This window comes from Mastigoproctus giganteus, chromosome 6 (genome assembly GCF_048544385.1).
Source record: "Mastigoproctus giganteus isolate SK-2022 chromosome 6, ASM4854438v1, whole genome shotgun sequence".
In the NCBI taxonomy this organism is placed as follows: domain Eukaryota; kingdom Metazoa; phylum Arthropoda; class Arachnida; order Uropygi; family Thelyphonidae; genus Mastigoproctus; species Mastigoproctus giganteus.
The window spans coordinates 197,188,160-197,214,826 of record NC_143580.1 but is presented as its reverse complement, the minus strand read 5'-3'; the positions used below and the strand labels follow the sequence as shown (position 1 = coordinate 197,214,826).

General features: G+C 35.5%; 1 protein-coding gene across 1 annotated transcript in view; it reads left to right on the top strand.

Moving 5' to 3' along the window:
* LOC150084857 (muscle-specific protein 300 kDa-like) overlaps positions 1-26,667 on the top strand; it is a 437,962-nt gene that overhangs the window by 263,650 nt on the left and 147,645 nt on the right. The window contains exons 14-16 of the mRNA XM_090376370.1: positions 11,539-11,694; positions 23,435-23,596; positions 25,198-25,320. Of these exons, the coding sequence (XP_090232496.1) occupies positions 11,539-11,694; positions 23,435-23,596; positions 25,198-25,320 (441 nt within the window). The remainder of the gene's footprint in view (positions 1-11,538; positions 11,695-23,434; positions 23,597-25,197; positions 25,321-26,667) is intronic.

Genomic DNA, 26,667 nt, shown 5'->3' with positions numbered 1-26,667 from the left:
TGAGCTAGAGGAAGAATCCCATCAGCATTGAGCATGCTCAAAACATTCAAGGCTTTATACACCTCTATCAGATCACCTCGCTGGTGCCTAGTCTCCAGACACTGTAATTTGCAAAACTTAAGCCTTTCTTCGTAAGAGCACCCCTTTGTTCCATTCACTAATCTTGTTGCCCTTCTCTGTACTCGTTCCAGCAGCTCTATATCCTACTTGAAATAAGGCCTCCAGACCTGTATACAGTACTCTAGGTGTGGCCTGACCATTGCCTTATACAAGAGAATAATCACCTCCTTATCCCTGCTGGAAACATTCCTGTATATCATTGACAATACTCCATGAGCTACTCTTGCAGCCCGTCTGCACTGCTCAGAGAACTTCATATCTGCCTGCACAACCACCCCCAAGTCCCTTTCATTCTCTACCACTGTCAGTGTAGTACCACAGAGTTGATACGTTGCTCTGGGGTTGCTGTTTCCCATGTGTAGTACTTTACATTTGTCAATGTTAAACTTCATTTGCCACCTCTCAGCCCATCTGCTCAACCTTACCAGATCCTGTTGCAGCAGCATAGTGTCCTTGACAACCCCGCCAACCTTTGTATCGTCTGCAAACTTGGACATTAAGCTTGATATACCATCATCAATATCATTTATAAATACAGAAAACAATAATGGACCCAACACTGAGCCCTGAGGGACTCCACTAATAACATTAGTCCACGATGAGCAGTGTCCATTGATTACCACTCTCTGTCTTCTCCCCCTCAACCACCCCTTTATCCATAGCAGCAATTTGCCTCCAATGTCAGACTGCTCCAATTTGTGTAGCAGTCTTCCATGTGCAACAGTATCAAAAGCCTTTCTAAGATCCAAGTATATAATATCAAAGCTATTCCCTGCATCCAGTTCTTTTGTGACTGCATCATAATATCCAATCAAATTGGTCAGGCAAGACTTCCCCTTAACAAAACCATGCTGTGTCCGAGCTATAACTGAAGTCTTGTCTAAATGATCCTGCAGTGCTTCTTTAACCAGTGCCTCCATTAATTTTCCTGGAACAGAAGTTAAGCTCACAGGTCTATAATTACTTGTGTCAGCCTTTGATCCTCCTTTGTGAATTGGGGTCACATTTGCACATTTCCAGTCTATGGGTACCTCCCCTGAGTCCAAGGAAGCTCTCATAATTATGGCTAAGGGTTTGCTTACTTCCTTTGCTGCCTCCTTTAATATAACTGAATAGATCCCATCCACCCCGGGTGCCTTTCTTGTGTTTAGCTTCAACAGTTTCTCCTCCACTTTACTCCCAGTTATTTCAAGATTCTGTAGCTTACTGCTAGAGTTGAATACACCTCTGGCATTCCCCTTGCTGAATAACTCCTCATGTGTGAATGTCGATGCAAAATATTCGTTTAGTTTGTTAGCTACCTGAGCAGGGTCATCAACAGTTGGCCCATCAATATCAAGTGGACCAATCTGATTCTTCCCCTTCCTTCTAGAGTTTACATAAGTAAAGAACTCTTTGCTGTTTTTCTTTGCATCCCTTGCCAAGGATTTCTCGTAATCTGCCTTCACCTGCCTAACCTCCTTTGTAACTTGGTTGCATATCAACTTGTATCTATCATAGGCTTCTGTGTCATGTGTTAATTTGTAAGTATCCCATGCATTTTTCTTCTCTGCCATATGCCTCATTAGTTCATCTGACATCCATTTTGGCCTAAACCTTGAACAATATTTCTTAGTTGGTATGTAAAGCTTAGTAGCTTCCAAGATTAATTCTTTGAATGCTTCCCATTTTGAATTTGCCGTTGGTAACATCATCAGTTGGTCCCACTGTATAGAATTTAAATACTGTCTCAGTCCATCGTAGTCGCCTTTACGGAAGCAATAACCCTTCCCTTTACCCCTAATGGTAGTTACCTCTTTGAGTAAATCCCACTTCAGCACACTGTGATCACTGCCACCTAGTGGTTCATTTATCTGCAGATTCTTAATGCACGAAGAATCACTGCTGATAATCAAATCAAGAGTATTACTCCCTCTAGTTGCCTCCTGAACATGCTGATGTAGAAAACAATCATCCAATAAATCCACAAAAGCCCTGCTAGTGTGTGAGTGACCAGCCCCCAAATTCCAATCAATATCTGGGAAATTAAAATCTCCCATTATAAGACTCTCTGATTTACTGGCCCACTGTATTTCCCTGTACAGTTTCTTATTATACTCATCAGAGTCATTAGGCCTATAGCACACTCCTACTCTCAATTCTGATCTCCCAATGCTTATGTCACACCAAACTGACTCAACACTGCACTGTCCAGCGATGTCGACTGGCTTCACTTCTTTGGTTTTTATGTGTTTCTTAACTAATAGCATAACCCCTCCCCCCTTCCTATCCTATCTATCCTTTCTGTAGACGTTGTACTCCCCAAATTCCAGTTCTGCATCCCTTATATCTGTGTGACACCACGTCTCTGATATCCCAACAATATCTGCCTTTGATGTTTTGAGCAATACCTCAAATTCATCAAATTTATTTACTAAACTCCTAGCATTGGTGTACAAGCAAGTATACCTGCACCTGTTTCTATTCTTAGCTACCCTAACACAACCCATGTGTTTACTTGTATCGCAATGGCTCCCAGCAGTCTCTGAAATATCATGCATCTTGTTTTTCAGGCTTCTGCTCATTCTAATAGAAGCAGTGCATGAATCTCTTTCACCTCTGCCAGTGGTTACTGTCAATCTATTGGTCTTTGTCTCCCCCCAAGCTAGCAGTTTTCCGACCCACCTAACACTGCCTCGATAGCATCAGCAAATATTCTTGCACCCTTTGTATTTAAGTGTATCCCATCCCTGTAGAAGCAATCTCTCCTGTTAACAAGTACAGTCCAGGCTGAAAAAAATTCTACCCCTTGAGCCTTGCACAATCTTTCCAGGGCCGAATTGATCGACAAGGCTCTCATCATATACTCCCTCCTATCGTGTCTGGGCAGAATTGCAGACACTTTCAAATTCAACCCTAATTCTCGGCTTTTGTTCAACAGTGACCTGTACTTGTTAAGTAATTCTGCCGGTCTCCTACTCTTAATATCATTAGTGCCAACTTTTCTAGATCCTGTTGCAGCAGCGTACTGTCATTAGTGTCCTTAACAACCCTGTGAACCTTCATATTATCTGCAAACTTGGACATTAAGCCTGATATACCATGAATATCATTTATAAATACAGAAAACAACAATGGACTGAACACCGAATCCTGAGGAACTCCACTAATAACATTAGTCCACGAAGAGCAATGTCCATTGATTACCACTCTCAGTCTTCCCCCACTCAACCATCCCTTTATCCATAGCAGCAGTTTGCTTCCAATGCCACACTGCTACAGTTTGTGTAGCTAAGATCCAAATATATGATATCAAAGTTATTCCCAGCATCCAGTTCCTTTGTGACCACATCATAGTATCCAATCAGATTGATCAGACAAGCCTTCCCCTTAACAAAACCATGCTGTGTCCGAGCTATAACTGAAGTCTTGTCTAGATGATCCTGCAGTGCTTTTTAACGAGTGGCTACATTAAATTCCCTGGTATCGAAGTTAAACTAACAGGTCTATAATTACTTGTCTTGCCCTTTGATCCCCCTTTGTGAATTGCGGATAAATTTGCACATCTCCAGTCCATGGGTACTTGCCCTGAGTCCAAGGATGCTCTCATAATTATGGCTAAGGGTTTGTTTACTTCCTTTGCCACCTCCTTTAATATAATTGAATAGATCCCATCCACTCCAGGTGCCTTTCTTATGTGTAACTTTAAAAATTTGGCCTCCACTTTGCTCTCAGTTATTACAAAATCATTAAGCACTCTGTTACAGTTTGATAAATTTTTGGCATTTTCCTCCCTTAAAATCTCCTGATTGTAGATGCAAAATGTGCATTCAAATTATCAGCTGTCTGAGCAGAATCATCAACAGTGAACAACCATCGACAGATTACGGTTCATTTCCCTGAATGTGACTTGTCGAAGCCTCTCTCCTAGTGTGGATTGGCAGTGGCTACAGATTTATTTATTTTTATTTATATTGTCAATATTGATGTACCGTATTTCCCTATGTATAAGACGCACCCTTTTTAGAAAAATTTAGGGTCTAAAAACTGGGTGCGTCATATACAGTGGTTGTAGATTTTTTTTACTTGCATTTCCCGCTTTTTCGCGCTTGTTGTCTTTGCGCTCATTGTTTCGTACTTGTTACAGGTATATTAGGTTACGTTTTGCCACATTCTGCCCAGAAATGGCTCAGAAAAGGTTCAGAAAAGATTTTCCTACAGTGATGAATTCAAGTTAAAAGCGATCCAGTTTGCAAAAGTGAATGGAAATCTTGCTGCTGAATGTAAATTTTGTCCTCCTCCAACTGAGAAAACAATCTGAGACTGGCTACGGGAAGAAGAAACCCTACTGAAAACGCCACGGCAGAAGAAGGCTATGAGAGGCAAGTCAGCAAAGTGGCCAGATTTAGAGAGGGAATTGAAGGTATGGATTGAAGAGCAAAGGGCAATTGGAATTCCTGTGTCCACAAAGATGGTTCAGCATGAGGCAAGAAGAATTGCTGATGAAAAAGAAGTTACTGATTTCAAAGGAGGACACAATTGGTGCTTCAGGTTCATGAAACGGAATGAACTAAGCATGCGTACATGCACCAGACTTGTCCAAAAGATGCCTGAAAGCTATGAGCAGAAGGTCCTTGAATTTCATCATTTTGTTATTCAATGTCGGAAGACACATCAGTTTGAGTTGAGACAGATTGCAAATATGGACGAAGTTCCCCTTCAATTTGATGTCCCAAATAACAGAGCTGTTGATAAGAAGGGGGTGAAAACTGTAACTGTGAAGACAAGTGGACATGAAAAGAGCCATTATACAGTTGTCCTAGCTTGTTGTGCCGACGGAACCAAGCTGCCTCCTATGCTGATTTTCATTCGCAAAACAATGCCAAAAGAAGACATTCCTTGAGGAGTGATTGTCCACATTCATGACAAGGGTTGGATGGATCAGGATGGGATGAAGATCTGGTTTGAGAAAGTTTGGAGCAGGAGACCAGGTGGGCTCTTACGCAAACCTGCCCTACTGGTGCTTGATCAGTTCAGGGCACACATAACAAAAAATACAAATAAGATTGCTGCAGAGCAAAAAACAAAACTTGCCATCATACCTGGAAGCTTGACATCCCAGCTCTAACCACTTGATGTCAGCATTAACAAACCCTTCAAAGCTGCCAAGAGAGGCGAATGGAACCAATGGATGAAGTCTTCTGGGGACAATTTGACACCAGCAGGAAGAGTGAAGAAACCAACTATAGGAGAAGTTTGTACCTAGGTGAAAAGATCCTGGGATAATATCAAGATTGAGATCATTGTCAAGTCATTTAAGAAGTGTGGCATTTCAGATGCCATAGATGGAACTGAGGACGAGGCAATATATGAAGACTGATTCATCATCAGACACAGATGAGGACAAGCTAATGGATGGGAGGTTTCACAGTGATGAGGAGTTGTATGAATTTTATGATGAATAAAACTTGAGTTCAATAGCTTTATGTAATACATTTTTTTTTCAAATTTCGGGCCCCAAAATTAAGGTGCGTCTTATACATGGGGAAATACGGTATATGTTTTTAAGAAATTTGTTGTTCAATGGAAAAGACTATATTTTATTCAGAGAAATTTGATATAAAAGCCAAGGAAAGGCAAAAATGTTTAAACAAAGACAGGAGGATGGAATATCCTCCTGTCATTTCAGTACTGATGTTTAAACAGCAAGCAGGGGACCAATACTGTAACAATCCATGCAAGACATTGCAATTTATACGTCCAAACCAATGCAAAATAACAAAAGGTTGGGAAGTAATGATAATAATAAAAATATTAAATTTAGAAACTGCATTGGCCAAGTTGGTGGTCCCTGTGCTATGTGTTACATGTTAATCTACCAATTAAATCAGAAATACATAGTTGGTTTAAATAAAAATTAAAAATTAATAAGGGCAATGTCTGAAAATCTGATCATGTATCAATATTTATTTCAGCTGACATCAGATCAAGTATATTTGCCTTACCTATATTCGACCATTTTCTAAATGTTTCCCCCATATCTGATGACAGCTATACCACTTTCATTTTTTTTCATTTTATTTTTTATTTTATCAGTATTTTATTAGTATTTTGATGTACTAATTTTACTTTACAGTTCTCCCACTTTCTATTGGTTTGGTAATTCAGCCCATAATTTTCTTAATTCATCATAACCTTTAGAATATTAACATTCTTTCACCTTTCACAAATCTACTACACTTCTTTTTCTACTTTCCTCACCCTTCTAGTTACTGGCACTTGTGTAACTTTCACATCCATTTATGCATACTTTATTCAATATATTAATACAAACTTATATATATACTCTTTCATCCTTTAATGCTGCTTTGCGCTTTTAGGTGCATCTGTCTTACCTGATTTATTAATCTTTCATTCACTGAAACCATTTCATCAACTGAATACCTCTTTATCCTATGTAACTTTTTAAACATTACCTTTAAGGGGTTACATGTAATATTCATTTATATATATTATGTGATATATAACAATATAATTTTTTATATTATATTTATTTGTATATGGTGTTTATTTTTTTATTTTTTTTACCTTTCTTCTCTTTTCACTACAACTGTTATTTTTTTTAACTTTCTTTTCTTTTCTCTGCAGCTTTTGTTTATTTACATATTTTACTATTATGGTTGTTGGGGGCTTTGTATTTATCAGTGGCCTTTGTCTATAAATAATTTTTCTTTTTTTCATACTCATTCTTCTCCTTTTCATATAATCTTTATAGTTTTATATATTTATACACAGGCAACCCCTGTATAACACGGTACTTCTACAGCACGGTTGATAAATTGTGGCAATCCTCGCACAAAATGGTACTTATATAATATGATTTCACTCTAACATAGTTAGAGAATTGCGGAAAACCTTGCATAACACAGTATTTTTGAGCTTTTGTGCGGGGGGAACCCTGCTGTTATGTTGGATGTAATTTTTCAACATTTCCATTATTTTTGTGAATTCCCACTGTTGACTCGCTAGTCATTATGGAAAAAAAAAAAAAAAGGGAAATCCTCATGTTAGGGGCTGTGCTTGTTTGTTTGAGATCATGGACTTGTGCTTGTTTGAGATCGTAAAAATTTGTGACTTCGAAGCATGCAGTTCTTGACTTCTAAGGATTTTGTAAGGTTATTTTGGTTTTTATTTGAATGTTTTTAAATTTTTCCAGGTACAAATTAGTAAACTCTGTTCCAGAAATTATTCCAATATGGTTCTTAAGAACCATATTGGAATAATTTCTCTGTTGTGAATTCAATTTCAGCCCTAAATTATGCCCCTAGAAATGTAAAAAAGCACCGCTCAAAAGAATCTTTATTTCTTAGAATCAAAGATACAAAAATTTTGGAACGTCTTAAAAACAAATTTTGGAACATCTTAAAAAAGAAGGGGGAAAGATATCATACATTGCAAAAAGTTTAAATTTAAATGAAGGAACAATCCTTACCATAAAGAAAAATTAACTGAAAATTAGAACTGCTGTTGCTGCAGGATCTTTCTGCAAATGACAGTTCGTCCCTGAGCACTAATAATTGAGAAAATGGAAAAACACTCCGTATTTGGATATTACTATTTTTAATAAAAATTAAGTTTCTGATAGTTATAAAAAAGTGGTTTATTTTTGTTAGCTTTTTAAGCATAACTCCCCTTTTTGTACTGATTCTTAGTCCCACATAACATGGTTTTGCATTACATGAGATATTTTAGGAACCTAACTACCGTGTTATATATATATAATGTATGTAAAGTAAAATAGGAGGGAGGGAGAATGGAAAAGTACAGTGAAAAGCAAAGAAACAAGTTAAACAAAGATACTAGTTAAACCAAGAGAGAAGTTGAAAAAAAAGAAGGTAAAGAGTACAGTTGAAGGAATATGTATCAAAAATTTATAACATTATAAATAAAAGGCATGTAGCCAAGATTGCGGGCCAATAAATAACAAATTTAGACCAATGTCCTCTTGATAGTGCTGAGGCAAAAAATATGTGAACAGTCACAACAAGATGCATTAAATCATAAAACCATGAAATATCTTGTGATATTTCACATATTTTTGTCTCGGAATCAACGAGAGGGCAGAAGTCTAAATTTGTTATTTATTGCCCTATAATCTTGTCTGCTACATTTGCCTTTTATTTATAATGTTCTAAATTTTTGTTACATATTTCCTTTTGCCATAATCTTTACTTTATTTGTTTATTATTATTTTCTTTTGTCTTGGTTTAACTACTGTCTTTGTTCAACTTGTTTCTTTGCTTTTCACTGTGCTTTTTCATTCTGCCTTACACCTATTTTACTTTACATACATTACATTCCAGGCTATACATATATATATATATATATATATATAGCCTGGTAGTAATAGCAATATAGAGCAGTCTAAATACACCATGTTTTGTTTGTAGTGACCTCTGAAGTAGTTAGAATGACATCGATTTAATTGTATCTCATATTGTGACTACCTTCACAACGAGTTGCCATGAAATCACACTACCCTGAATAAGTAATGCTTCACCAATGGATAAGACTAATGTTACTTATTCTCAGTGGATACCACCACCCAGATGGCACCCTTTCAAGGCTTGGTGGCCTTTCATTGGTGGGCAGGTAGGTACCCTGGTTTTGTACAATTCAGTTATGAAGTATAACTCCACAATATGAGATATGCCTAATGGTGTGCATTAGTATAAACAAAGGTAGATGTTTGCATAATGCATGAGACTATGAATTGAAAATTTACTAATGAATGATCAGTGTAAATACACCATATTTTGTTCGTAGTGAACTCTGAAGTACTTGGAATTCCAACTCATAAAATTCCAAGTCATCAAATTCCATCCTGTGAAAATAACACATGGTGAGGGCTATGTCTTTAGAAACAGTGAGGCCTCATTCCTTCTAAAGCCATTAAGATTGTGTGGACTTCAGCAGCAAAAGTATTACTTTCCACTGACAGTTGGGTAGAGAAAGTGGTGAATGGAAGGATGACAGCTGAACCAACATGGTCTTCTGCTTTGGAGCCATCAGTGTGTATTGGTATATAAGAGCCAAATGCAAAATAAGAAGCATATAGAGTTGCTTATAACTTTGCTGGGGGAGTGTAATTTTTACCCATGCCTGGATAGTAATAGTAATAGCAATATAGTGCAAGGAAGCCACAGGCTTTTGCTGTGCTAGCCAGAAAAAAAAAAAAAAAAAAAAAAGAGTAGATAAGAAAATACAAATTATTTGCTTCCCTCCTCACATAGGTAACTATCCCATTGACCTTTGAATTTATTCATACTGTCAGCTTCAACTACCTGTGAAGGCAACCTTGCAGCAATCAATGACTTGTGGCTAAAAGAAAACCTCCTAAAATCTAGTCTAAACCTCTTCCCTTGTAATTTAAATTTATGCCCCTGAGTTCTGGAATTTTCTATAACAGTGATAATTCATTCTGCCTTCATTCATTTTATTAACCCCTTCTCAGAGCTTTATAAACCTCAATCCAGTCATCTCTGAGGTGCCTGGTTGCCAAACTCTGTAGCCCACATATATGGAGTCCTTCCTCATGTGGTTGCCCTTTTGCCAATCTCACCATGCAAGTTGCCTGTCTTTGGACCCTTTCAAGAAGTTCAATATCTTTATTTGCCTTACTTAAACACAGTATTCCAAAGGTGATCTTACAGTTGCCCTATATGGTGGGACTATGATCTCCATATATCTACAGGATAATGTTCGATAAATCGTTGATAGGACACCATGGGCTTTCCTGTCTGCCTGTTTACACTGCTCAGAAAACTTCATATAAACTCCCAGTTCCTTTCTTCCTCTACTGTTTTTAATTCAACCCCACCAAGTGTATAATTACTTTGGGGTTGCTTATCCCCAAATGTGTAAGACCTTGCATTTTGTTGCATTAAAACACAACTTTTTTGGCCATTTTTGCAGCCTGTTCAAGTCATCCTAAAGGAATGCTGCTTTGTACTGATCATTAACTACTCTACCAATCTTTACGTCATCTGCAAATTTGGACATCAAGCCTTCTATCCCATCATCAACATCATTTTTGAAAATCAAAATCAGAAACAAGAGTGGTCAAAGAACGGATCCCTGGGGGACCACAATTATAACTTTACACCAATCCGAAGAATATCTATTAATCACAACCCTCTGCCTTCTGCCCTGCAGCCACCCAGCATTTCATCGTAGAATTTTTTCAACGTGTTCCAGCTTATACAATAACTTCTCATGAGGGACTGAGTGAAATGCCTTGCTAAAATCCAAATAAATTGAAATTATTCCCTACATCCAGTTCATGAGTAACTGTGCCAAAATAGTTTACTAATTTAGTTAAACATGATTTTCCCTTAACATAATCATGTTGTGTGTTATTCAGAATGCCATATCTGTCTAAGTGTACCTCGATTACACTCTTAATCATTGCTTCTAAGATTTTTCCTACAACTGAAATCAAACTAACCAGTCCATAGATAACAACTTCACTCCTTGAATTAACAACTTCACTCTTCTCCAATCCAAAGGTCTCTCTCTCCTGAGTCCAAAGATGCCCTCATAATTAACTTCAATGGTTCAATACTCGCCCTTGTGGCCTCCCTCAAAATTACTGGGTATATGCCACAACTCAAGGAGCTTTACTCCCTTTATGCTGAAAAGTTTTTCTAATAAACAGTCATCTGTAATTTCAAAATCACTAATTTCATGTGATTCGGTCTCACTTGAACAGCCTCTTCTCAGCATGAAGGGTCTTTCTTCAGTAAAGGCAGGTACAAAGTACCTTTTCAATATATTGTATTGTGAAGGCAGAAATAGCTTTGGGGGGAAATCAGCAAAGATCTAGGGTGGCTAATTTAGTAAGATCAAATTGTGAAGCTATGTATATCAATGTTTGGATTGTTGTTCTTTCTGTTGATCATGCATTAGTTAACCTTAAATAAATGAGTTAATTAATTCCACTGAGAAAGGTCTACAGAGATAGACTGCTGTATATGGTAAATAGAATTTATATCTATCCATATCTTTATGTAAACAGAATTTATATCTACCCATTTAGTCTGTTTTCTTTATTCTACTTTTGTGTTTATTTTTAGATCAAGAAATGACTCTAAGTGCCAATACATATGCAGTAAAATGTATCTTTGTTCCAATTACCATATAGTGGGTTATTATTTTCCATGTGCAAGATCTTTGAAAATCTGTTTGTCACTAAAAAGTGGCAACAGATTTTTAGAGAAAAAGTTTGAAAAAGCAAACACTAAATGTGGATGAGAAGGCTTGCTTCAGTTTACTAGTTAAAGTAAACAATTAATTAAAGTAATTAAATGTTTTTTGTGAATGTATGAATAAATGCCATAAACAGTAGATAATGCCAAAATGGCTCTGATTTTTTTAAAGGAATTTTTTCATGATCTACCCATATGGCAAGAAAAAAAAATTAAAGTTACAGAATCTGGAGAATTTCTTAGTGCTATAAGTAGAGATGATGTCTCTAAAGAGATTAAAATGCAAGTTAAGAATATCAACCAATGTTGGGATGCACTCTTTCCAAAGGTATGTTCAAGTATTAGGTTATATTATTATACTCATATATATATAATTTATATATTATTATGATTATTATTGTTATATGTATTTTTTTAATTTTGTTGTCTTAAATTATTTTATATGATTAAAATATTTATACTGAACAATTGCAGAATAGAAACTGTGTGAGAGTAGTTTGGATTAAGAGATGATCATGATTCAGACAAAAAAGACAAAAAGTGAAGAATAATTCTGTTTTGAATTTATGAATTAATTTTCTTTCTGTTTTGTTTCATAGCTATAAAGATATAATCTATCTTTATAAAGATAGATTATAGTTGGTATTGTGTGAGGTGGAAGCAGGCACCTCATGGTTGCAACATTTCATGCTTACAGTTAAACAATATAAAATTGGAAATTAAAGCTTTCCTTTCCTTTCCTCATCCATGTGAAAATTAAAGTATTTTTGATTTGGATCTCTGAGTAGGCATACTTGAAGGGTCTTAGCAAGGTCCTGGAGTAGGCTGAGGCCTTCTAAGTTTGTTCTCATTTTCTCATAAGTACAATCCACTCCAATCCTGAAGTTAAGAGCAATAACATTAGTTGTATAGCAGTTTTTCTGAATATATCTTATTTTGCAACTGTTTATTGAATAAATATGTTGAGTCTTCAGATTGGATGTACTCACTATAATCAGAGCTGGCCCCAAAATTTGTGGGGCCCTGTTTAATAATTACTTGTAGGGTCCTGTGCAAAACTTATATGGGATATTTTTGTAATAGTGATTTTTTAATTTTTCAAATTTTATAATAACTAAGAAATAATTAAATAATTTTATATTATACTGAACAAAAATTTTAAATAGGAATAATATTTAATACATTAATCAATAATATTGTTTGACCCTTTTAGTATGGGGCCCTGTTCGACAGAACTGGTTGACCATGCTTGTGGTCGGCACTGTCTATAATAATGATCAAGATTTCATCTTATACTGTCTATCTTATTTCATGTCAGATGAGAAATCTCATATCTCAGCTACTTGTGAAAAAATACCGTATTCTCTTATGTACAGTATGTAAGAGAAGTGAAAAATTACTTACTTTTGTTAGAAACTAAATATTCTGAATGGATTGTTTATGTATGTGATGCTATTCACATCCATGTTTTGGTCTCGAATCAACTTCAACCACTTAAAAGCTGCTTCATCTACATCTTCATACAGGCATAATTTCGCACGCTTCTGATCGGGTCCCGTTTCCTCAAACAGTTTGAGAACAAAACATGGTTTTTTGGAATAGTTGACACACTAATGGCAGGGACACCAAATTTTAAAGCAATTTCTTTTTTTTTAATGCTGCAATCTACACTATTAAGCACTTCCACTTTTCTACTACACTCAAGGATTTCCTCTCGGACATTGTAAAGTTACTTGCACAGCAGCTAAAACAAAAATGATTTAGAGACAACTTGTGCCTACCATACAGAGACAGGCGAAATTTAGTGAAAGTGGGGATGACTCATTTCTGCAAAACAACAGATGAATTTCTCTCCTAATTCTTTAATAGGGTGCTTACAATAGAAAACAGGTTGACCAGAGTCAATGTCCCTGTCGGGAATATTCCTTAATCTTTGCCAATGACTGTGGACACAGAAAGCAGTTGACCAGTGCGACTTCTCAGTACTGTAAATGCTTTACAGGCAACACTACATTGTGGAATGCTTTTAAGAATAAAATCCTTTAGCTATTAGAAGCTAAAGTGATTAATTCTTAATCCTTTTAGCTCTTAATTTGTGCTTTCTTAATTTCTGGCCTAAAGGCCAGAGGTGCAAACAATGCATACCCTGGTCTCTCAAAATTAGTTCATTATATGGAAATATTCTTCATTATACAGAAACTATTTTTAATGTAATGAAAAAGGGCAAATGAAAAAGGTTCGCTATATGGAAGTTCGTTAAAGAGAGATCCGACTGTACTTTAAAAGGTAATACTGTATCATAAATTACGGAATATCAAGTTTCATATGATTGATGTATGTAGATTTCTGAATGTAGTACAATATATATTTATGAATGTAATAGAACACAGATTTGTGAGTGTAGTAGAACAAAGGGCGATATTGTTGCACATATTGGCAAAAATAACATTAAGATTAGGAGATCTGTGGACTTACTTAACAAGTACAGGTAATTGTTGAAAAAAGTGGCGAGTTAGGGTTAAATTTGAAAGTGCCTCCAATTCTGCAAAGATATGATAGGAGGGAGTATATGATGAGAGCCTTGTCAATCAATTCGGTCCTAGAAAGATTGTGCAAGGCTCATGGGTATAATTTTTCTCAGCATGGTCTGTGCTTGTTGACAGGAGAGACTGCTTCTAAGGGATGGGATACACTTAAATAGAAAGGGTGCAAGAATATTTGCTGATGCTATCGAGGCAGTGTTAAGTGAGTCAGAAAACTGCTAGCTTAGAGGGGGGATTCACAGAATAATAGATTAACAATATTATTATTATTATTATTATTAGCCATATGGTGCAAGGAAGCCTGAGGCTTTTGCTGCACCAGACAAAAAAAAATTCCTGAGTTACCCTGTGAGAGACAGAGAGAGAGAGAGAGAGAGAGAGAGAGAGAGAGAGAGAGAGAGAGAGAGAGAGAGAGAGAGAGAGAGAAAAGAAGGGAATCACCAAGAAAGGAAACAATGATGATATCCAGCTCAGGACCCTGGGTGTGCCAAGCCCATACTCACCAGATGTGAGCTCCTGGGGTTAGCAGAGATGAAAGCAATTCTTGCACTGCTTCTATTGGAATGAGCAGCAGCTTGGAAAGAATGGAAATAAAGTTACTAGGAATTTCAAGAACTGCTCGGAGTCATCCTAGAACAAGTAAATACATGCGCTGTGTTAGGGTAACTAAGAGTAAGAACAGATGTATACTTGCATGTACACTAATGCTAGTTGTATAGTGAATTGAATGAATTTGAGGTGCTGATCAAGACATCAAACGCAGATATCATTGGTATATCAGTGACGTGGTGTCACATAGATATAAGCAATGCAGAATTGGAATTTTGGGAGTACAATGTGTACAGGAAGAATAACCAGAATAGGAAGGAAGGAGGGGAGTTATGCTGTTAGAAAAACACATAAAATCAAATGCAGTTCATTCAGTTGACATTGGTGGATAGTGCAATGTTGAGTCAATTTGGTGTGACATAAGCCCTGGGAAAGGAAAAGGAAAAATGAGAATAGGTGTGTTATAGGCCTAATGAATATGATGAAAAAATGAACAGAGAAATAGAGTGGGCCAATAAATCTGAATGTCTAATAATGGAAGATTTTAACTTCCCAGATTGTTGACTGGAACTTGCAGTTTGGAGCAAGCAAGACTGGATTTATTGGAAGACTGCTTTCTACAGTAGTATGTTAGAGAGGCAACAAGAGAGAATAATACTATGGTTCTGATTATCAGCAGTGATTATTCATGCATTAGAAATCTGTAGATAAAGGAACTACTAGGTGGCAGTGATCACGGTGTACTAATATAGGATTTTCTCAAAGATGTAACTTCCATCAGGAATAAAGGGAAGGGTTTTTCCTTTTATATAGGTTACTATAGTGGTCTGAGACAATTTTTAAATTCTGTACAGTGGGACCAACTGATGATGTCACCAACAGCAAATTCTATGTACTGAATTCAAGGAATTAATCTTGGAAGATACTACTAGGCTTTTCATACCAACTAAGAAATACAGTTCAAGGTTTAGGCCTAAATGGATGTAAAATGAACTAATGAGACTCATGGCAGAGAAGAAAAATGCACGGGATGCATATAAATTATCAGTAGATACAGAAGCCTGCGGTAGATATAAGCTAGTCTGTAATCAAGGCACAAAGGAGGTTAGGCAAGAGAAAGCAAATTACCAGAAATCTTTGGCAAAGGATGCAAAGAAAAACAGCAAAGTCTTCTTTACTTATATAAACTCTAGAAGGAAGGGGGTGGATCAGATTGGTTCACTTGATATTGAAGGTTCAACTGTTGATGGTCCTGCTTACTTAGCGTATAAACTGAATGAGTATTTTTCATCTATATTCACACCTGAGAAATTCTGTATAGAAGTGGAGGCCAGAAGCTTATGAAACTCTAACAGGGAGCCGAATGATTTTGTAATAACTGAGAGCAAAGCGGAGGAGAAATTGCCAAAGTGAACATAAGAAAGGCACCTGGAGTGGATGGGATCTATTCAGTTATATTAAAGGAGGCAGCAAAGGAACTAAGCAAACCCTTAGCCATAATTATGAGAGCATCCTTGGATCCAGGGAAGGTCCCCACGAAGTGGAGATGTGCAAATGTATTCCCACTTCGCAAAGGAGGATCAAAGGGTGACACGAGTAATTACGTAATTACAGACATGTTAGGTTAACCTTTCTGTGGAAAATAATGGAATCACTGATTAAAGAAGCGTTGCAGGATCATCTAGACAAGACTGCAGTAATAGTTAAGATACAACATGGGTTTGTTAAGGAGAAGTCTTATCTGACCAATTTGATTGGATACTACAATGTGGTCACAAAGGAACTGGAGGCAAAAAATAATTATTGATATCATATACTTGGATTTTAGGAAAGCTTTTGATACTGTTGCACATGGAAGACTATTGTTCAGATTAGGGCAGTATTGCATTAAGGGCAAGTTGCTGCGACAGATAAAGGGATGGTTGAGTGGGAGAAGGCAGGGAGTGGTAATCAATGATCTTTGTGGACGAATGTTATTAGTGGTATCCCCTAGGGTTCTGTGTTGGGCCCATCATTGTTTTCTGTATTTATAAATGATATTAATGAAGGTGTATCAGGTTTAATATCCAAGTTTTCAGGTTATATGAAAGTTGGCAGGTTTTTTAATGACAGTAATGACAGCATGCTACTGCAACAGGATCTACAAAAGTTGAGCAGGTGGGCTGAGTTGGCAAATTAAATTTAACATTGACAAATGCAAAGTAATCCATATGGCTAGAAGCAACCCCAGAGTGATGTACCAGTTGTACAATACTACACTCAAGGCAGTGGAGAATGAAAAAAATCTGGGGCTAATTGTGCAGTCAGATAAGAAGTTTTCAGAGCAGTGCAGACAACCTGCAAAGAGTAGCTCATGAGGTCATGTCAACGATATAAAGGAATTTTTCTAGCAGGGATTAAGGAGGTTGTTGTGGTTGTTCTTTGGTTTTTAGGAGCATTAGAAACTAAGGCCATATTGCTCTGGGGATATGCGGTGGTCATTTCCTGACCTTTCTGCATCCTCTGTATTTGGTGGTAACGGGCTCAAATCCTGGTCTAATCAAGAAGCGTGTGCTACGCACTGCTGCTCCTGCCCACCTGGCTATGGAGGAGCCATTAAGGAGGTGATTATCCCCTTGTATAAGGCAATGGTCAGGCCACACCTTGAGTACTGCATGCAGGTCTGGAAAGCTCATTTTAGGAAGGATCTAGAGCTGCTGGAATGAGTGCAGAGAAAGTGAATGAGATTGGTGAGTGGAATAGTGTTGCTCTTATCAAGAAAGGCTTAATTTCTGCATATTGCAGCATTGGAGACCAGGCACCTGTGAGGTGATCTGATTTAGGTATATAAGCCCTTGAATGGTTTGATCAAGCTCAGTGCTGATGGTATTCTTCCTCTTGCTCATAATGCACTTGAGGGGGTATAAATTTAAATTGAGGAGAGACAGTTGTAGAATAGATGAGCAGAAATTGCCTTTAGCCTGTGAGTGGTTGATTGCTGGAACAAACTTCCATCTGTCATCGTGGAAGTTGACAGCTGAAATAAATTCAAGGAAGAACTAGACAATCTTTTGGAGTGAATGGTTGGTGAAATGGAAGGGTTTTTTTTTAATTTTTTTATTTTTGCTGAAGCTGTATAAGCTTGCTTTTGTTTCATGATATTCCTCTGATAATGCTAATTCAGAAGATTTCTGAATGTAGTAGAACATTGTAGGTGATTCTAGAATATTCCAGAAAGTGGGAGTATTTTTTTTTCAATATTATAGAAGATGGTAGATGATTTTTGAGTGTTTTGCAGTAATATAAACTGAGGAGTAAGAGCAGTAACTTATAAAATTGAATACCCATCATTCAGAAAGAGTGTTTGGTGTAAGTTTTGTGTGTTTTGTTATAAACATGGCAAGAAATAAGGAACTGTGTTGAAAAAAGGAGTGCTATTATAATTCTGTATAAAGAAAGTTATTCCATGAGAAGTATTTGCAAAAAAACTAGGTGTTTCATTTAAATTAGTACAAACTACCAGTCAACAATTCAAGGGGACTGGCAGTTTAAAGGACAATTCACAATCAGGATGACCATGCATAACAATCAAAGCACAAGATAAGAACATTACAGTGATTTCTAAACACATTCAATGACTTACTATACCTGAAATCTGATCTGAGATCAATAGGAACAGAGAAATTCCCATATCCACATCCACTGTAAAACTTTGTCCTAAATAAGCAGGACTTCATGGGCATGTAGCTGTCTGAAAATCCTTATTAAAACTGGAAAATTGAAAGGAAGAATTGACTTGGGCTAAGAGTCATTAGCATGCTGTGGTTGGATGAATTCAAATTTGAAATTTTTGGATCCAAGAATAGAGAATATATGAGATGATCAACCGAAGAAAAATGGTGCCACATGGTTTCGTATCTACAGTCAAGCACGGTGGTGGTTCCATCATTAGCATTAGCATTAGTACTAATACGATGCAAGAAAGCAAACTTATGCAGCATCAGACAAAAAAAAAAACCTCCCATTTCACCCCTCCATTTGTTCCAAATGCCTGTCCAGCTCAGCCTTAAATTTATTTAAGTTATCAACTTCCACAACAAAAGATGGAAGTCTGTTCCACCAATCAGCTATCTGCTGGCTAAAGGCAAATTTCCGCACATCTATTCTACAACTGTCTTTCCTCAATTTGAATCTGTGCCCCCCTCAGGTTCTTAATCTGAGCAAGAGGAAGAATCCCATCAGCATTCAGCTTGCTCAACCCATTCAAGGCCTTATATACCTCAATCAGATCACCTTGCTGGTGCCTACTCTCCAGGCACTGCAATTTGCAGAACTTAAGCCTTTCTTCATAAGAGCACCCCTTTGTTCCCCTCACCAATCTTGTTGCCCTTCTTTCTACTCGTTCTAGCAACTCTACATCCTTCCTCAAATGAGGCCTCCAGACCTGTACATTGTACTCTAGGTGTGGCCTGACCATTGCCTTGTATAACGGGATAATCACATCCCTGTCCCTGTTAGCAAAATTCCTATATATCATTGACAACACTCCATGACCTGCCCTTGCTGAACAGTCTGCACTGTTCAGCAAGCTTCATATTTGATTGCAGAATTACCCCCAGGTCTTGAGTACCAACTGTGTGGTACTACACTTTCCACTTCCCTGAGTGTAGTACCACACAGTTGGTAGATTTCTCTTCGGTTATTGCTACCCATATGCAGTACTTTGCATTTGCCAATGTTAAACTTCGGTTGCCACTTCTCAGCCCATTTGCCCAACTTATCTAGATCCAGTTGGAGTAGCATACTGTCTTTACTGTCGTTAAGAGTTCTGCCAACCTTTGTATCATCTGCAAAATTGCACATTAAATCTGATATACCTTCATCAATATCATTGATAAATATACAAAACAACAATGGGCCCAACACCGAACCCTGGGGAACTCCACTAATAACATTTGTCCACGAAGAGCAGTGTCCACTGATTACCACTCACTGTCATTTCCCACTCAACCATCCCTTTATCCATTGTCGCAACTTACCCTTAATGTCATACCTCTCCAATTTGTACAGCAGTCTTCCATGTTCAACAGTATAAAAAGCTTTCCTGAAATCCAAGTATATGATATCAAAATTATTTTTGGCATTCAGTTCCTTTATGACCACATCATAGTATCCAATCAAATTGGTCAGACAAGACCTACCTTTAACAAACCCGTGCTGTATCTTAACTATTACTGCAGTCTTGTCTAGATGATCCTGTAATGCTTCCTTAATCAGTGATTCCATTATTTTCCCTGGAACACAAGTTAAACTAACAGGTCTATAGTTAGTTATGTCGCCTTTTGAACCCGCATTGTGAATTGGTGATACATTTGCACACCTCCAGTCCATGGGGAACTCCCCTGAGTCCAAGGAAGCTCTCATAATTATGGCCAAGGGTTTGCTTACTTCCTTTGTTGCCTCCTTTAATATAACTGGATAGATCCTGTCCACCCCAGGTGCCGTTTTTTAGTTTAACTTTAACAATTTCTCCTCCACTTTGCTCTTAGTTATTACAAAATCACTTAGCTCCCTGTTAAGAGTTTGATAAACTTCTGTCACTCCCCTCATTAAATAACTCCTCATGTGTGAATGTAGAATGTAAAATACTCATTCAGTTTATCAGCTACCTGAGCACGATCATCAGTCAATCCATCAGTCAGTCCAATCTGATTCACCCCTTTCCTTCTAGAGTTTACATAAGTAAAGAACTCTTTGCTGTTTTTCTTTGCATCCTTTGCCAAGGATTTCTCGTAATCTGCCTTCACTTGCCTAACCTCCTTGGTGACTTGATTACAGACTAGTTTATATCTGCCATGGGCTTCTGTGTCACCTGATACAGAATCATGATCTGGGGTTGCTTCTGTTTTTCTTGTATGGGCGACATCATCATGATTGAAGGAATTTTAAGAAAAGAAGGCTATAGAAACATTCTTGAACATAATCCAATATCCTCTGCAGTTTGACTTTGTAGGAGAAATGTTATATTTCAACAAGACAATGACTTGAAGCACAACTCTGAGCTGTGTAGACACTTTCTAGCAACTAAACAATGGGAGGGGGGAAAGTGTTGCGACTTATGGTGTGGCCACCCCAATCACCTCACTTAAACTCAATAGACGGTTTAAGAACTTTTATTAACATCTCGACCATCAAGTCCGTGAATTCTCTCCTTCTTCACAAAATTTATAGAAAATCTTTCAGATTGATTGGAATAATGTTAGTCAAGACACTATTATAAAATTAATTGCCAGAATGCTATGTCTGTGTAAGGCAATGATAAAATCTTTGTGGAGGATACTATTAATCATTTCATATTTTTTGCTGCAAATTTTTCAGTGCTTAATAAAAATTTTTAAAATACTTTTAGTGTGTGGTTTTTTTTTTTTTATCTGAAGCCTTATATTATCATAGCTAAGTAAAAAAAAATTAACGAAAACTGTTGTCATATGCTGTCATTCCAAGCTTTTAGCAAGAAGTGTATGTCTGTAATTTTCTGCAGTCCTGAGGCTTTAGCCTTGAATTTTTATTAAGTTATAAGGATCAGTTAACTAATAATGGGATGAAATTGTTATTATTCATTAAGCGGAAGTTAAAAGTCAAACATATATATATATATATATATCTGTATTAAGCGAAGAATTATTTGTAAATTTTAACATAGAGATCAGAGCGTTTTTGATGCACAGGTCTTTTGCAGACTGCACCTAATCTCACTCAACCTGCTACCTCATTGCCAATCTGATAAATTTTTACTCTATCATATCTAGGAAATTTTTACTCTACCATATTCTATCATATCTAGGAAATTTTTACTCTACCATATTCTATTATATATATGTAACAAAGCTTCTTTAATTTAAATAACTCACCTCGGAATATCTGTATAGTTAACTTTTTTCATATAGAAAGTTTAAAAATAACTTTGTGATGGCGTGGGTGATTTAATTTAAAATCCCTAGTTGAATTAATACCTTATCTGTTAAAAAATAAATACATAAATAATATAAAAGACAATTTTGAATTAAATTCTGATTGAGGGCTTGTTTTTTCAGATAGGGCAACTTTAGTCACAATACAATTATTAATAACTGAATGGGGATTAACATTATGGAAATTTCAATTGTCTTGCAACTTTTTAATTCAACTTTAGAACTGATCAAAGCTTATTTGAAGAACTGCTAGAACTGTTTTTTTTTTTTAAATATATGCTGTATATTTATATATATATATATAATCCTTATAGTGGAGACAACCATCAAGAGTAAATTAGGAATCAGAAATTTGTATTGCTATCAGGATCAGGGGAAAAAATGTCTTATAGAATTTGGAATGAAGCTCTGCTCAGTTTAAAAGGGAATTAACAACTTTGCAGGACAATAATAATTTTCATAAATTTAATCCTTACCTGTATAAATATCTAACTCTTTATGGTTGTGTCCATTAACTATCAAGGAGGAGATCTAATAGGCCTTGAAATGGAAACTTTGCTTAGTTCTGAAATACAATACAGTTATTAAATTAAAATTATCATAGCAAAAGTTTATTGCCCTTGCAGGATTTTTTGTGTTAACAAAAAAATAAGCTGAACATATAAATAATTTTTTTTGAGTATAAATTGTTTTTTTTATATTTATGAGCCATTCTTTTAAAATATAAACAGACAAGCTCTATTTGATGTTGGCAGTATTGTAAGTAATCACTTCTATAATTACAAGTTAGCAAAATTACATTCTTCTCAACAGGTGAAGTATAAGTAATACGTATTGCCCATAAGAGTAAACCAAATATTTTAAATGTAGTTTAATTACTTTAATCTTTATATTTGCTTGTTTGTTTTTCTCACTTTAATTTTGTCACATAATTTTTATATTTAAAAAATAATCTTAATTTTACTGAAATAGTAAATTAAGAACACACACACACTAAAATTAGGTTCCACAGTAAAAATCATTAATAATATATCAGAGATATAATTACTGATTCTTGGTATTAAAAGTATATAAGTATAAAGAGATTATTGAATTTGTTTAGCACTCGTTGAAATTAATAAATATTTCAACGAGTGCTAAACAAATGTTTAGCACTTGTTGAAATTTGTGTTTCAAATTAGAAAATGTTTTTCCCCCCTAATGTGATTATCAAAGAATTTGAATAATAATAAAAAAAACTTCACTATATAGAGGTAAACATTTGATGGCTTTCTTTTACAATCTGAATGAAAAATATTAATTAAACTACGGTATAAGTTATGAATGCCTGTTGTGCAGGCTTTTCAGAAGTATTTGAAAATTTAAATATTTACAGTTACATCTTACTCTTTAAGATGTATAATAACAGATATGAGATTATTTACATTACACACAAAACTGTACAATTACATTCTAACATCAGGAAAGAACAACGACAGCAACATCCTTACATCAGTTCTCCTGATGTCAGGATGCAACTCAGCAATTCTGTGAGACATGAAATTATAAATAATTTCAATAATTTCGAAATTATAAATAATAATACAAAATATACAAGTTACACGAGAGACATGAAATTATAAATAATTTCATGTCTCTCATGTAACTTGTATATTTTGTATTTTAAATACTAAGATGTAATTGTAAATAGTTTAATTTTCCAGTGCTTTTAAGAGCGCCTTAATTTAGGAATTTGTAACATATAGCTTTATTTAACATTTTTAATAACATTTAGATTATATAGGAAAACTGTTAAAGTTTTCCTATACAATCTAAATGTTTTTTTTTTTCTTCTAATTTTCATTTTTATTTAAAAATATGCTTCTAAAATGTAAAATTGACCACATCCATTGGCTCTAGTTTACTAACTAAAATTGTACTTCAGCGGTCAAAAACTAGATTGCTGAGACTGTTTTGTTCTAATATTTAAATACAAATGACATGATAACAGAGATGCATTAAAACATGTCGTGACATTACATTTCAGATAAAAGACTATTTACACTCCGGGGAAATGCTGAGAGCAAGGCATCGTTTTCAGAAGGATTTTGGTCGACTGCAGAGCTGGCTTAGAAATGCTGAGCGAATTCTTTCTTCTTCAATATCTTGTATACCTGCTCATTTAGAGGATTACTGTGGTAAATTAAAAGTAAGTTTTTCTATTATGTAATGTTTAACACTTCAAATAATAAAATTAACTAAAGAAAGGTAATTCTTATGTAAATTAAAAATGTTCTAATTAATTTTAATTTAATAATATGTCACAGATATCTGCATTTCATGTATTCAGAAGTGTAATTTTCTCTAATTTATTGTTTTTTGTTTTCAGAATTACCAATATGTTGATACTAGCAAAATTAACAACCTTAAATGCATAATTTTCATTTAGATTGTGTCATGGTGTATTGCAGTATGTGCTTGCACACTGCATCAGATTATTATATCATTTTTAATGAAAGCAGTAGTAGGACTCACATTAACAGATTTAAATATATGTTAAAATAACTCACGTATTTTAACATATCTTTAATTCTGTCAATGTTAGCTTATAAATTAGAATAAATATATCTTTTCATAGTTTTAATGTAAGGTTTATATTAGGACATTCATATTAAAGAGCTGTAAAACTTAATGGACAGCACTGCTCTTTATGCATGTGCTATTAAGAAATTAAGAAATTTTACTGTTGTTGAGGTCAAAATGTTTAGCTTACTTTAGCTGTCATTGCTGTATAGCATTAGCATTAATAGATGCACATGATGCAAGAAATCAAGCTTTTATACAGCATCAGCCAAAAAAAAAAAAAAAAAAAAAAACCCATTTCACTGATTCATTCATTCCAAATGTTCGTCTAGTTCTGCCTTGAATTTATTTAAGCTATCAACTTCCTCACATCTATTTTACAACTGTCTTTCCCCAGTTTGAATCTGTGCCCTCTCAGGTTTGTAATCTGAGAAGAGGAAGAATCCCATCAGCATTGAGCCTGTTCAATCCATTCAAGGCCTTATACACCTCAGTCAGATCGCCTCGCAGGTGCCTAGTCTCCAAAAGCTGCAATTTGCAGAACTTAGTTCCCTTCATCAGTCTTGTTGCCCTTCTCTGTATTCATTCTAGCAACTCTGCATCCTTCCTAAAATGAGGCTTCCAGACCTGTATACAGTACTCAAGGTGTGGCCTAACCTTTGCCTTATACAAGGGGATAATCACTTCCTTATCCCTGCTGGCAAAATTCCTGTATATCATTGACAAGACCCCCATGACCTTCTCTGGCAGCCTGTCTGCACTGCTCAGAAAACTTCATATCTGACTGCACAATTACCCCCAGGTCTTTTTCATTCTCCACTACCCTTTTGTGACACCACCCAGTTGGTACATTTCTGTAATGCAAAGTGTATGCAGTACTTTGCATTTGTCAATGTTAAACTTCAGTTGTCACTTCTCAGCCCATCTACCCTTTTCCAGATCCTGTTGTTGAATATGTATAGTATAATAGTATAGAATATGTAACTCAAAGGAAGTTCACAGTACTTAGGCTATCTTAATTGCCATATTCTGTTTAAGAAATAAAATTATTTTAAAATAGTTGCCAATTATTAATTTTATTCTATTTAATTCTATTTTTAAATTTAATTCTAATTCTAATTTAATTTTAATTAAAATAAACAGATTTTCATTATTTCATTACATTTATTAAATTATTAATTAATAGAAAGATAGAAATCTTAAAATTCATATTCTTGTTTCTTCTAGCATTTACAGAATGAATGGGAAGAATATGATACATTGTATAAGAGTTTATCCAAAAGAACCCATATTATAGTTAGAGATTTAGCTTCACCAGAAGTAGAAACAATGATGGCTAATATGAGAAAGGTATGACTTATTATTTTATATTATTTTATAGTCTGCATTTATTATGATAAAAAGAAAAATATTTTGCTTGTTATCAATTTGATAACAAGATAAGTCACAATACCATGTGGTTTTGCCTTTATTTTATTGTTGTTGTTTGTTTGGGGGCTTTACGGCTCAAGTGCAACATGGGCATAATGCTCTGGCTTTACCTTTAATGAAGTGATTAAATTATCAAAATAATGACTCTAAATGATATCTTCACTATGAGACTGTTATAAAGAAAAAAAATTAATTTGTTTCATTTATTTGGCAATTCAGGTTTTATAAAATTATTTTGTAAATATTTTCAAAATATAAGATGATATAAATAGCATTAGTGTTAATATCAAAATGGAAAAATGATGCATGGGAGCTAGGGTTTTTCTGCATCTGCAAAAAAAAAACAAAAACAAAAAAAAAAAAAACTTCACCTCTTCCTCTTTGCTATTGTACTCTATTTAGTTCCAGTAAGTACCCATTTAATTCCTTTTGATCTTCTGCAATTGTCAATCTCAGTGACTCTGGCAGGTATTTATTCCAGTTCAACCATTCCTTGGTTAAACGTAAACTTCCTGAACATCTTTTTATACTTATGCTTTTTTGAGTGAAGTTTTGCATTATATAACCTCTTTTTTCTCTGCATGTAGAGAAAATGTCTAGTAAATCTTTGGAAAAATACAGTGTACCTTCTTGGCTGTCTGTTTGCACTTCATAAAAAATGTCATCTACCAGTATCAGTCATACCCAAGTTCTTTTCATCTTGAACCTTTTGAAAATTCTCTTCCTCCTAATCTGTAGCTTTCCCATGAGTTACAAATCCCCAGACAGGATTTTACATTTAGCAGCATAAAACCATAATTGCCATTTTGCTATCTATGTAACCAGTCAAGATCATTTTGAAGCAGCATTGCCTGTTGAGATTTACAATCTTCCTATTGTTCCCCCAATTTTGATACCAGGTCCTTTACACCTTCAGCATTGTGATTTAAGAAAGTCAGAAACAAGACAGGACCCCTGTAATCAATCACTGCAGAATCCCACCTGTGGCCTTTATATACTCAGGAGAATGTCCATTTATAACTATCTTCTGTGTCTTATTCTTCAGTCATCCTTTGATCCACTTGAAACTCAAACAATAACTGTTCACCAGGGATCATATAAAATACTTTACCAAAGTTCAAGTTTATAATGCCAAGTTGTTTCTTGCATCTAACTATTTGATAATAGTGTTGCCAAGCATGGTTTTTCTTTTACAAACACATGTTCATTCCTGTAGAATTCCATTCCTAGATGATCCTGTGATGTATCCTTTACTGCAGATTCCAT